The sequence below is a fragment of the Struthio camelus genome, chromosome 4 (genome assembly GCF_040807025.1).
Source record: "Struthio camelus isolate bStrCam1 chromosome 4, bStrCam1.hap1, whole genome shotgun sequence".
NCBI lineage: Eukaryota > Metazoa > Chordata > Aves > Struthioniformes > Struthionidae > Struthio > Struthio camelus.
Window position 1 is genome coordinate 76460374 of NC_090945.1, and position 13038 is coordinate 76473411.

Consider the following 13038-nt stretch of genomic DNA (forward strand, 5'->3'; position numbering starts at 1 on the left):
CAATTAACAGAAGGGATGATTTCTGCAAAGAATCCCAAAAGCAAATGTGGCAGTCTTTATATAACTAGTGCAAATAATGCATGCACATTTGCACATGGGTACTAATCTAATATACACATATGCATAAAATATTTATTTGTAGACTCTGTTGTTCACATAATCACCATAATATCTGATCAACCCTCACAAGAAATGTTTTATTTCTTGTTTTGCTAGACAGAACTAGACTGAAAAGAAAGAAGCTGAGGGGTCCTTGCAAAACACATCAGGAGAGACGAATGACTAGCTGGGGTTTAACTGAATTATGTTTTAAACATACATTAAAAAACAGTAATTGCTTTTTTTTTCCCCATAGTGTTAAAAAAAAAAAAAAAAGCAGTTGAGAAATTCTCTACTAGAAATTATACATCTTAGTCATGTGTTGGAACAGATTTGGTGCACAAGCATTTGGAAGCTGAGGAGTATGTGGTATGCATCACTGTAATACCATGCAGCTGTTTACTGGACCAAAGAGCTTGTTCATTCTCTCTCCGTGGTGTAAGAGACATAGCAAAAGCAGTCTGCAGCCACTTGCACAAGGCTGAAACACTAAGCCAGCCCTCAGCGGCATTTAGCAGTAAAGCGTTGTACAGTCCCCCATATGTTAAAGAAAAGTTGTCAATTTCACAAAACCTCTAAGCAGGTTTTAAGCAAGGTTTAATAATACTTAATGTTTGACTTAATTTGTCATATTAAAAAAGCAAACCCCTGGGCAATCACATCACGGAAATGCACAGTACCAGCAAATTACTTACATCACTGCACCACCCGTGAAACCACGGAGGAAGTCAGTCATCCGCCATGAATTACTACTCCTAGCCTCCTAGCACTTGCCAGACAATGCTGGAGCCTGAAGTCTCTTAGCTACAGGACAGGTACCAACCCTGGCAGTTCAGGTCATGGCAATCACCATGCTGTTCCATCACCATGCCTCAATCCTAAGCTACTTGGCTCAGTCAGGCCTTGTCCTCTCTGCTGGAAATGCCAATCGGGGTTCCCGTAATTGCCAACTATGACATGGGCGTGGTTACTAAAACCAAAATAGTCAAGTAAAAATACGGTTTACAGTCTGCAGTAAGCCTACATAGGAGACAGCAACAGAACAATGTCTGCACATTAACACAGAAGTTTTCATCTACACAAGCCAGTATCTGTAAGAAATTCCAGATGTTGCTCTAGGTCAACCATCTCAACCGCTTACAACTTTTGAGAAAAATCCCATAAAAATTTCCATTTCGTATACGGCTCTTCTCCTTTGGCCTTTCTAGTGTGTCCATAGCCACTTCCACTATTTCAGAATGACTATTAAGAGCCACTTGCAGAAGTCTTTAGACTAAAGGAAGGGAAGCACATCGTTTTACCAAAAATATCAAAAAGATCGCAGAAATACACCTGCTCATCTTGCACCCCTCTGCAGCAGTATCACTTGTTCTTTGAAACAGAGCAGCCAGGGGCCTTACAAGTTCCTCTCCTCTAAGAGTCAGGAGGAAAACACAGGACAACTTCAAACTAGGCTCTGGAACTAGGAAAACAAAAGGCTGTTTTTTTCCAACCTGTTCCTCTAAGCAAACCTCTCAAATGCCCCATACATTTTTTTGGTAAATCGTACATGTTATTGAGCTTCCGCTACAGAGGCTGGGGGGTGTGGAAGACGGAGAAAAGAATTTTGCCCCAGAGATGAACTTATTTGCAGCTTCCAGAAACAGAAGAAAGTATTTTCTAATCTCTTGAAGTACAATGCAGTAATTGTGATATCAAGAGCAAGAGAAATGCAAATTGTAAATGCTTTTTCCCTGCTTAAATATAATCTGTCTTGAAAACGTACCTAGATTTAACGTTTGGAATCTCAGCATTATCTCAGATGGTTTCCCTCTATCTGGATAGAGCACCAAACACTCTGGAGTTGGAAAGAAACATCCACTGAGCAACTAATTCAAAAGCTTAATTAAAAGTACTTCACATTTATGAAAAATTCTTTGAGGAAGCAAGGAACAGAATGGTAGGAAAGATTCAGGTTTTTTTTAGACCTCAGTTCTACCACAGCAATGTCCAAAACTGAACTCTGCTCTGGGGTTTCAGGGCGGGGGGTTAGGGAGGGGGAATGGCAAAGGAAAGCCACCTACACTACAAGATCATCAGGTCCTCTTAGTAAGAAATTTATTATCAATAAATCTTTAAATTTACTATTCCTCCACATTCAGAACTTTGCAGGAAGAATGGGAGCAAAGGGATGGTTTAACCTATAGGAAAGCAACATTAATAGACGCAGCATAGTATTATATAACATTTGTATGACAGGGTACTGGAAAGTGCTTTTGATAAAGAATTAAAACAATTGCTATAGTAACCAACCATTTTTTTCCCCTCAACACTATGTTCTACTGCTGCAACACTTATGTTCTACTGCTGAAGAACTACAGAAGAATGAGGTGAAAAAAAGAGTCAAGTACCTGAAGAAAGATGTTCTCCCTTTACCAATGCTTTTCTGTTAAGAATAATCAGAGTTACATTTCTATTTCGGTTCCATTTACAAAAGCACTTTCTTCTAGGGGTGGTACTTAGTCAGATACTAAGACTCAGCATATATTTAAATGTGGTTAAGCTTACAGATAGATGTCTGTAAGTGCTCAGTTAAGGGCATCAGCTCTTACAACAAGATAAACTTCAATTCAGCATGCAAAAAGCTTCCAGCCATGGCAGGCTATTTTGAACCAAAATGAATGTGGTTGGTTTTTTTTTTTTTAAACACAGCACACATGCAGTGGACAAGATGCAAAAATACCCTTCCATGGCAACCGAAGGTTCTCAGCTATCCCAGGTATCAAGATAGACATTTCTGAAGAAATAAGAAAGCACTAACGCAGTGGACAAAACCGTAGCAGAACCCTTTCCAAAATACTTTTCCATAGCTCAGGTTGCCCATAACCAAAGATTAATTCATACTAAAAAAGAGGAACACATAGAAGAGCTACTGAGAGACTCCCACATCTTATAGGGAAAAATCAAGACAGAGAAGTTTATTTAACCTAACAAAACAGATAGATAGGATAAATAAACGCTCTATAAATACTTTAGGAGGTAATCATCAGGGAGAGAGAGAACATTATGCTAAAGGACAATGCTGGCACAATAACAATCTAGGATAAAAGTACAGATTTAGGTTGAAAATTTTTAAAAGAACATAGATATAAAAGGATCTGCAAAACCCAAGACCACATTCCATGCCTAAGACACACTTTATTTCTTTCTAAAGGATTAAAGAGTGATGGCAACACCAATACTCAAAATTATGTTGGACCTTCAGAAACAATTGACAGTCATTCAGAAATCAAATTCTTTACTTGTGCATGCCTCACCGCAGCTTCAAAGACCATTTCAATTAACGATATATCAAGAAATGCAGCAAATCTTCCTGTAACCAGGTAAGTTCCCTTTGGAAGGCAAGGCATCACCTTTGTTCCTTTTTACACCAGTATCATTTTGACAATGACATTCCTGGGGATTTACATTTGTATGAGAATCAGGCATACACAGAATATTGCACTAGTTAAAAGCAACATCCAGAAGTTATATTAAGGTTCTAAGAAAAAACTGAATTTTGGTATAACGTAAGTAATCCTGTTGCCTCATGCTCCAGAAGCAAATTCAGCACCGTTCACATTTTTATCCTCCACGCATATTTACACCACAAAATTCCTCAGGCAGCTCGCACTCTGGCCTGTGAAATGAATCATTTAGGCTTTCTGCAACATGGAGATAAGATAGAGCAGCACTTAACATGCCCAAATCAGCAGGCAATCTCAAAGCACAGCAATTGCATTGAATCTAGAGCAAGTTACAGTTAAGGAGGGCTGTTTATACATCTCATTATTTCTGGGTTTTCTTACACAACTAAGCATTTAAGGTTGGGAACAGTGACCAGAATCTAGCATCTCTACCTGCAGCTGGGCTCCCGATCACAAGGCTACAGAGTTGCACTCTATTTTTCCCTTCTGATCCCAGTGACATTTGCATTCCTAGTTACACAGCGAGGCAAACTGCAGTCCCTCCACTGATGCAAAGCTGTTCTTTCTCTAGGTGCCCATCACTCTTCAGCAGGAGGGAAACAAACACTTGGAGCTCTGCAGGCTGAGGCAGGCCTGGAACCCAGGTCTCCCACTCTCTGTGGAAGTACAGCAACCAGAAAAGATACACAGAACAGCAGCACCATCACTTCACGTTTTCTAGTGATGTTTTAGAAAGAGCATGCCCTCTCCAGTCAGGCACCTTCAGTCAGAGAAGGTTCCTGTTTTCCAGTCCTCTCCTCTTTCTCTCTCTCTCAAAAAACGGCTTACCTATGGACCTAGAATATCAACTCCCACTTCTGAGAATCAGCCCGCAGGAAAAGACTTTGGCCTGTTCAGGAACCTGCTTGGAAGAATCCCACAGAACACAGCCCTGGAGAGAGAAAGGGTCCAGGAGAGCTGTTTGATTTTTGAGGACTACCTCCTCCAAACGCAAGTCAAGCAAAAGTGGTAAGAGGCCTGAATGGAAGAACACGGAGCTTCTGACAAAACTCAAATATAAAAAGGAAGTGTACAAGAGGTAGAAGTATGGTCAGATGACCCAAGAGAATTACAGGCACACTGCCCAAGCATGCAGGCGTGAGGTCAGGAAAGCCAAAGCTCATCTAGAGTTGAATCTGGCAAGGGACACGAAGGGCAACAAGGTCTTCTACAAATATATCGCAGCAAAAGGAAAACATGGGAAAACGTTGGCTTAATGCTGAATGGAACAGGGACGTGGTGACAAAGGACATGAAAAAAGCTGGGCACTCACCATCTTCTTCACCTTTGTCTTTACTGGTAAGATTCAATTCACCTTCACGAAACGCAGGCCCCTGAGACCAGCGGGAAAGTTCTGGAGCAAGAGTTACCCTCAGTGGAAGAGGATCAGGTTAGGGATCACCTAAACAAATTGTACATATGAGTCCTTGGGGCCTGATGGGATGCAGCCACAGGTGGCCAGGTGTCCAATGTCATTGCAAGGCCACTCTCAGTTATCTCAAGGAAGGTCACGGGGACTGGGGGAGGTTTCTGAGGACTGGAGGAGAAGAAAAATAACAACATCATCTCACTCCTATCTTCAGGAAGGGAAGACAGAGGGTTCAGGAAACTACAGGCCAGTCAGCCTCACCTCTGTCCTTGGGAAGACGATGGAGCGAATAACTCCAGAAATCATTTCCAACGTACCAAGGACAACAACGTGACTGGGAGTAATCAGCACAGATTTACAAAGGAGTAATCGTGCCTGAACAGCCTGATAGCTTTTGATGAAGTGATTACCTGTGGATGTTGCTCATCTTGACTTTAGCAAGACTTTCGACCCTGTCTCCCATAACATTCTCATTGACAAACCAATAAACTACAGATTAGCTGAGTGACTAGGGAGGTGGACTGAAAAATGGCTGAACTATCAGGCTCAAAGGTAGCAGCCGGAAGTCCAGCTGGAAGCCAGTCACTAGTACTGTACATCAGGGGTCAATACTGGGGCCAACATATCTTCATTAATGACCTAAATGACGGGACACTGCACCCTCAGCAATTTGCAGATGACACAAAACTGGGAGGAGTTACTGACACAACAGATGGTTGTCCTGCCATTCAGAGGCTGGGGAAATGGACAAAAAGGAATCTCTTGAAGTTCAACAAAAGAAAGTGTAAAGTCCTGCACCAAGACAGGAATAACACCAAGCACCGGTACAGGCTGGAGGCTGACTGGCCGGAAAGCAACTTTGCAAAAAATGAACTTGGGGGTCCTGGTGGGTAACAAATTGAACACAAACCAGCAGTGCTTCCTTGCAGCAAAGGAGGCCCCAACAGCATCCCAGGCTACATTAAAAGAAGCATTGCCAGCAGATCAAGGGAGGTGGTCCTTCCCCTCTACCTCAGCACTACGTAGCACACCTGGAGCACTGTGTCCAGTTCTGGCCCCCCAGTACAAGACAGACATGAACGTACTGCAGCAAGCCCAGCAAAGGGCCACAAAGTTGATTAAGGACTTGGATCAGCTGGGAGAGCGGGGATTGTTCAGCACGGGAAAGAAAAAGGCGCAGGAGGGAATCTTATCAATGTATATAAATACATGACAGGAGGGAGCAAAGACGACTGAGCCAGATTCTTCTTAGTTGTGTCCAGGAGAAGACACGAGGCAATGAGAATAAGTTGAAATACAAGAAATTTCACTTAAACATAAGAAACCTCTTCTACTGTGAGAGTGGTCTAACACTGGTTGCACAGAGAGCTTGTGGAGATATTCAAGCCTAATTTGACACAGCCCTGGGCAATCTGCTCTAGTTGACACTGCCTGAGCAGGAGGGTTGGACTAAACAGTCTCCAGAGGTCCCTTCCAACCTCAATGATTCTGTGATTTTTAGATTGTGACATCCAAACTGGAAGTTCCTCTCTAATCTCATTCTAAAACATTATCTACTTACTGTACCATAGATGTTCAGTAATTAGCATTCTACAGTGCTGCATAACAGACAGCATTCATCAATACTTTAACACAAAAGAGCTGCTATAGCAAATTCCCTATACTAAAGCACCACTAATCTTTCAAAATAAGTTGCTGCGTTCATTTGTATTACCATACAACCATGCAAAAATTGACAGAAAAAGTTGTTTTAAATGAATTTTTTTGTTCATTTACTTGCTAGCTTTCAAAATCCAATCATTATTGTGAATTGGCAATATTTTGTGAATTGGCAATATTTTTTGTATCAAAGAATAATAATTCTTTCAGATTAATTAAAAGTAAATGAGTTCCTAATATATTAGTAATGTTGCAATGTGTGTTAGCATTCACTACCCAAATGCAATACAAACAAAAAGATCGAAATTGTTATTCCCTAAACACTGTACTCAACATGAAATGCACAGGCTGAGGTGGTCCATATTCACATGCAAACTATTGAACATTTTTGATATAACATAAAAACAATTCATGTTACTGGTTTGATTTTATTCAGGAAAGTCATTAACAACATAACATAGAACTGCAGGGTGATAAGCACGAGTATTGTATTTCATTCCAATCATAAATACAGATCATGAATAAACAGTGCATAGTCAACAGCACAGATCCATTTCATTATGAAATCAAAGGAAGAGAACAGATAAAGAAGAGAACAGATGGAATGTTTGCTTAAACACAGTAACTGAGGACCAACTATGCTAGTTAGATCTTATGGAAATGCACCTTCGCTCTCTACCATTATATCCAAGTGCCTTGTTGATGAATGATCAGCAGTTAGGTCACCTCAAATGAGTGACCATGTAGGAGCTATACTCAGGTTTCCGGACACAGGCAATCTTCACACAGCAAATATGTAATGGAAGAACAAAAGGTTTGGGTAAAGTCATACAACTAAGGAACATACATTGCAAGGCTCTTCAGGGCTTCCTAGGAAACTGCCGTGGAGACACTTGTAAGCAGACAATAATCCAGCAGGGAGGAGACTGGCTCAGAATTTGCTGCAGCTTACCTGTAGACCTTCTCCTCTGCTAATTCGCAGGACTCAAAGCTACACAGGTTATTAGAGAAATATCAGTGGTCTCTACCTCCTCTAGGAATCTTTCTGGGAAAAAAAATCTTGCATTAAACACCAGAGAGACTTCTTTACTCATCCTTCATTCCTGATGGCACTGGGCTTCGAAACCCAGCCTCACCCTGTGTATCTCCTGGCATCCGCGTTACACACACCGAGGTGGTTTGAGTACAGCAGTAAACACCACAGTAGAAAATTGCTGGCTAGTTGTAAGACAGACATCACAAACGAGCCTGCAAAGTACTCGGCTCTACCAGTGAATCCTGCATTTTCCAAATGCCTTGGTTGAGGCAGCCACTAAAGAAAGATCCTTCCACATACAAAGGGTGATAAACAACTCAGTGCATTTCATTTTGACCTGCAATTATCCCTTTCATTCTTGAAAGGATAAAAGTAAGCTGAAATTGGAATCATATCCATTCATCCCCTTTTCATAAAGGCCATATACACTAAGTAGTCCTAAATATCTCCTCTGCACACCCAATCACAGTGTCCCTCCCAGAGAGAGTAACACACATAAGAAGCGGGCTATTTGGTGTGTTGCAAACGCTTTGTTAGACAGTGCTGAACAGTCCCTCTGGAAAAGGCATGAGAGAGAAAGACCCAATTGTTTCCTTTTTCAGAGGAACAAAGTCTTAACAGCCATCATTATTTTCTACTAGTCATTTTCCTTTTCGGCTATCGCTCAAAATAATGTGTCGTCTCCTTCCATATTCCAATGGAAGTCTGCATAAAACAAATGCCTGTGATCCACAGACACTCCATTTGCAATCAGCTATGTCGTCCAAATTCAAGTCATTATTTAAAGCCCTTAGTGGTAAGAAGATAAGCTCTTCCCTGGAGGCACCTGCTTGAAGAGTCATAGGAAAAACTGATGCCAACATATCACAGGGCTGTTGTACCTTTTACCCAACAAAAAATAAAATAGAAAAAAACACACAGATGTTCTGCTTCCCTAGGCAGCCTCAGGAAGACTAACCAAATAGTTAAGTTGTATATTCTCTTATTTGATGAATTAGATGTTTACACAGACTAAAACAGTTATCAATCTAACCACTGCTAAACGTAAAGGCAGCTAACATTTCCATTTCAGTTCACTATACTTTTTTAAATATAAGTTCTAAATATTTAAATAATCCTAGATTTCATTAGCTCAAAAATTGATACAGTACAAAAACTGCCCAGAAACAGCAGCAGTTTTTGGGAAAGAAACAAACAAAACATGATTCAACTCTAGAATGCTTACAGGAAAAAACAACAAAAAAACCCAACCCTCACTTTTCCAGAGGCATTTATTCAGAATGCAGATTTTCTGGGGTAGGTTTTGGATCCAAATTACATCTGCACAAAAGTGCACAAACTTAAAACCAACAGAGGTCTAGTTTGCACTTAAAGGGGTTTTTGCAAACAGTGGCAGAAGTGAACAACTGCTTTATTCTGCATGGAAAATAACCTATTCAAACCAATTCTGCAGGTGTTGATGGACCTACACAAGTTTAGACTGGGCCAATTGCACGATCCACCGGGGGGCGGGGGGGAGGTGACTTCTGACTTCCCCTTAAATGCTATAATTATTCAGTTAATTCAAGGTCTAGACCACACCACCAGGAAATAAAACACTTGGATTCCAGATCCTGCACCGCTTAATATTTAAGTGAAACAGAATAACCTTAAAAGAAAACAGATTTGTCTCCTTCCAGGCTACACCTATAACCCATTCCTTCAAAGGCTACAGATCACTATCGAAACACAGTCTCTAAATCAGCCACAGAAAGATCTGAACCAGAATCTTTCACATTACAAATGCCCTAAATTGGGAATTTCACAGTAAAGCAGTATAGTCCATATGTGCCATCTTTGTAAGTCAGGTCTGTCCTTTTTCAACAGACAAACGGAATCAAAAGCTCTCACTATAGGAAAACAGTCAAAATAATGTATTTCCCCTTCCTTCCCAAATTGGGCTAGGAGTTCTGAGGAATAATAATCTTTGGATTTGGATCAGCTTAGAATCCTTTTATTTTTTAGATTGGCAGTTGAAGAAATCAATTATTTTCACATTCCAATACACAAGTCAAACAGCTTCACATCTGAACTGGTGATACGCATATCCATCTGCGATCACAGATCATCATATGGAGTGGCTCCAAACTCTTTGAGGCTGAAATCTCAGTGGGTATTATTCTAAAATTTAGGCAAGTATCAAATTAATCACTCCATCAACTATTCTATTCTATAAACCAGAACAGTAGGACCACTTAGTTATTATGCACCTTAGTGATTCAAGATACTTCAAAAAGACTTTTCCAAATCAAAAAATTTGCTGATGTATATGATATTATGACCAGCTGCATTAACGCTCTCCTTTCTTTCACAGCTTCCGCATAGATGCTTTGCATCTTCCTCAAGTGAGGAGGTGAGAAGTCCTAAAACAAGATATTAGAACCAGAGGTTTCTCCCCATCTAAAGGGGTGTCTTAGCTACTAGGCTACAGAAGCATGCTTCAGCTTGCTTTCTTTCCTTTTGATCCCATGAACCTTACGTTTCCGTAGAGTGGCAAAGACGCTAATGGGGAAGGGAAGCAGCAGCAGCCTCCTAGAAGCTGGTAACTTAAGTCCTCTACTGGATTTAGACATTAGCGTTAACACGAGAGCCTTGATTCTGCCTGTAACCTCAAAGCCTCTGTATAATTCTCCCTCTGTAAACAGCAGCAGAATTAACCATAATTTCATTATCAGGACATTAAAACATTTTGCTTTACATTTGTCTTGCATGACACAGGCCATAAAATTTCGTTACCTCTTTCTTGTTCTGTGTCCAGTAGCAACAGCTGACTAAACGTCTTCTGGAGAGCTATGTGGCAACGTTCAGTCAGGATTTCACACAATCACATTTTTATTGAACACCAGCATTGAAGCCTACAGAAATCTACTCGTAGAACATACTCTCTGATAACACAAGGCTGCTTGTCTGACTGAAAGCTCCATAGTTATTTCTCAGAATTCAACATTGACAAAACTAGCATGTACATTTCTACAAAAGGTTTAAAATAACTTTTAGAAGGTAGTTTCCAACTGTACTTACAGAAGCCACACCTGGTACCCCCTTCAAAGATGAATCCATTTGGGACAGCTCCATATCGACGCAGATCTGAGAGCTTCCACTGCCCCATGACACTAGGAGGAAGGTCTTTTACAAGGACAAATATGTCATTGCAGAAGTGCAGGGTAGCAGGCCCGCTCTCCAGTTTAGTGCCAGGTGCTACAAAAACTTGAAACCTATGAACTATTAGATAAGGAAGAAAAAAAAGAGTTACTATAGCAAACAGGAGTAAAGTACTGTGACTTCTGTAACATAAGTCATTTTGTTCAACCACGGTGTGAAGATGGAGCCTAGTGGTGTGGACGTGGACCAATCATTCAGATTTTAGGTGAAGCCCAGACAACTCCATGCAAGTAGCTATAAGCTCTTTACTCTCTATTAGGCCAATTTAGTACTGGAAAAAAAAAAATGCATCTCGCCTTAATGCTACAACTGATTAGACATTAATTTATCCAAAGCCTTCCAGGCTACATCCTAACTGGCTAATTTGAGATATCTAGTCCCCACTTCAGTCGTACCCTTTTCCCATCCTTGCATCCCTACAAGGGATTCTATCTCTTCCTCCCAACAGCCTGTGTCTGTTTCTTCCTAAATGCAAGCACATTTAACAGTGCCCAAGGAGCCGAAAAGGCAAGGCTGAAAGGAACAGGCAAGTTCTAACCAGAGGTCTGTCACTGACTCATTTGCAACCTTTAATAAAATTGCTTCACTCCTTTCCACGTATTGCCTTCCCTAGCAGTAAAATGGGGAAAATTATGTTTTCCTGCCTTTGTGAATCTTTTGGGAGTTGGTGAATGTAGATGCCCAGACATCTAAAAATGACTAGGAAATTAAATGATTCATAGGTAACTGACATCTAAGAATGTTTATTAACTCTTCATATCTCACAACTCAAACTTCAGAGGAGCGGAAAAAAAGAAAAACACCACTCTCATTTGAGTTTACAAGATTCAACTTCAAATCCCAACTCTGATAACCCCCATATTGCAAGGATCCTCACCTGAAATATGGGCTGTTCTAGGCTCGTCTCCCTTCTCCTCCTCCAGAGTTGTTGCATTCTGAGTAATAAACTCATGGGAGCACTTCAAGGGCTCAAATCTTCAAGTGTTTCAAGGGAACAATTCAGGTGAGCAAGCTCCTAAATTTCAAACGATTGTCTTGACCTCCACTACTCCTCTAAGGTTTTGCCTTATGGTTAGACACAAAGTCTATCTTGACCTGGAAAAGTGTCAGGACTGCTATGTTTCCAGTCAAAGATTTTCAGTGGAGCATTTAATCAAGAAGTGCATAGGTTTAGCTTTTTGATCAGCCATTAAGAAATCATACAAACAGCTTCCTAACTAAGGAATCTACAGGGTAACCTTCAAGTAGTCTCATTTCTTACAACCACTCTTGCCTTCCTCTTGTTCCTTCAAGCATCATGAATTTCATCCAGGTCTGAATCTTGCTTCTCATCTAAATACTGTCTTTATTCTTAGTTACCAACTAGCAGTAAGTCAACTCCTCATCTATGACATGCATTTGGTAAGTTCCCCAAGGCTCCAGCAGAATTAGACACAAAGTCATTTGAGAGAAATGTATAAGGAGCCCGAGATAGATCTAACCACAGCTCTACTTATGGCTTTGCCACTAGTACTGCTAGGGAGCAAATCAAAATTCATACGATGTCCCCTTTTGGGCACACAACTGCACAACACAAGCTGTTTACCTATAAGCTATGAAAAAGATGTCAAAACCACCCAGATAAGTAACATTCAATAAGGAATCTTCAATACTATTCAGACACATCTGAGCAGTTAACTCCAGAGTTACTTTGCTAGTAATAAAACAATAGGAACAGAAGCAGCAGGATTTTTTTCTGCCTCACATAAATGAAGAATGGAGCACAACTGCCACAACCCATTGCAAGCTACAATGGTGGCCAAAAACAAAGAGCTGCAGCTCAGATTCTAGAGCACTGCAGAGAAACAGAAGACCCAAATATGATCAACCTCAAAGTAGAGGAAAATTCAAGTCTGGATGTCAAGCTTTTGTCATATGCTGCTTTCATGAGAAGTCATCACTTTTCCAAAATTCTCCACAGCCATCTACTTCTCCTGTTTAGGAAAAAAGAAAAAAAAAAAAGAAAAAAAAAAACCACAGCTGCTTAGCTGAATGTACCTATGAAGAAAAGGTACTAAGCTCCTCACTTCCTCTAGCTAATCTTTTCCTCTTCAAAGCTATTCACTGACCTCTCTCCCAACTTCCTCAGTATCAGCTGTGGGCTCAAGCACTCTTTTTCACACCTGACCTGTACCTTGCTCACTTCTGCG

The 13038-nt window shown here is 40.7% G+C and overlaps 1 protein-coding gene across 12 annotated transcripts in view; it reads right to left on the reverse strand.

The window, feature by feature from the left end:
- DOK7 (docking protein 7) overlaps positions 1-13038 on the reverse strand; it is a 71889-nt gene that overhangs the window by 53596 nt on the left and 5255 nt on the right. For all 12 annotated transcript variants that reach the window (XR_011141115.1, XM_068943464.1, XM_068943463.1 and 9 more), the window contains one exon: positions 10709-10909. Coding sequence is in view for 11 of the 12 variants with exons in the window: in XM_068943464.1 (XP_068799565.1) it covers positions 10709-10909 (201 nt within the window). In the remaining variant the exon portion in view is untranslated. The remainder of the gene's footprint in view (positions 1-10708; positions 10910-13038) is intronic.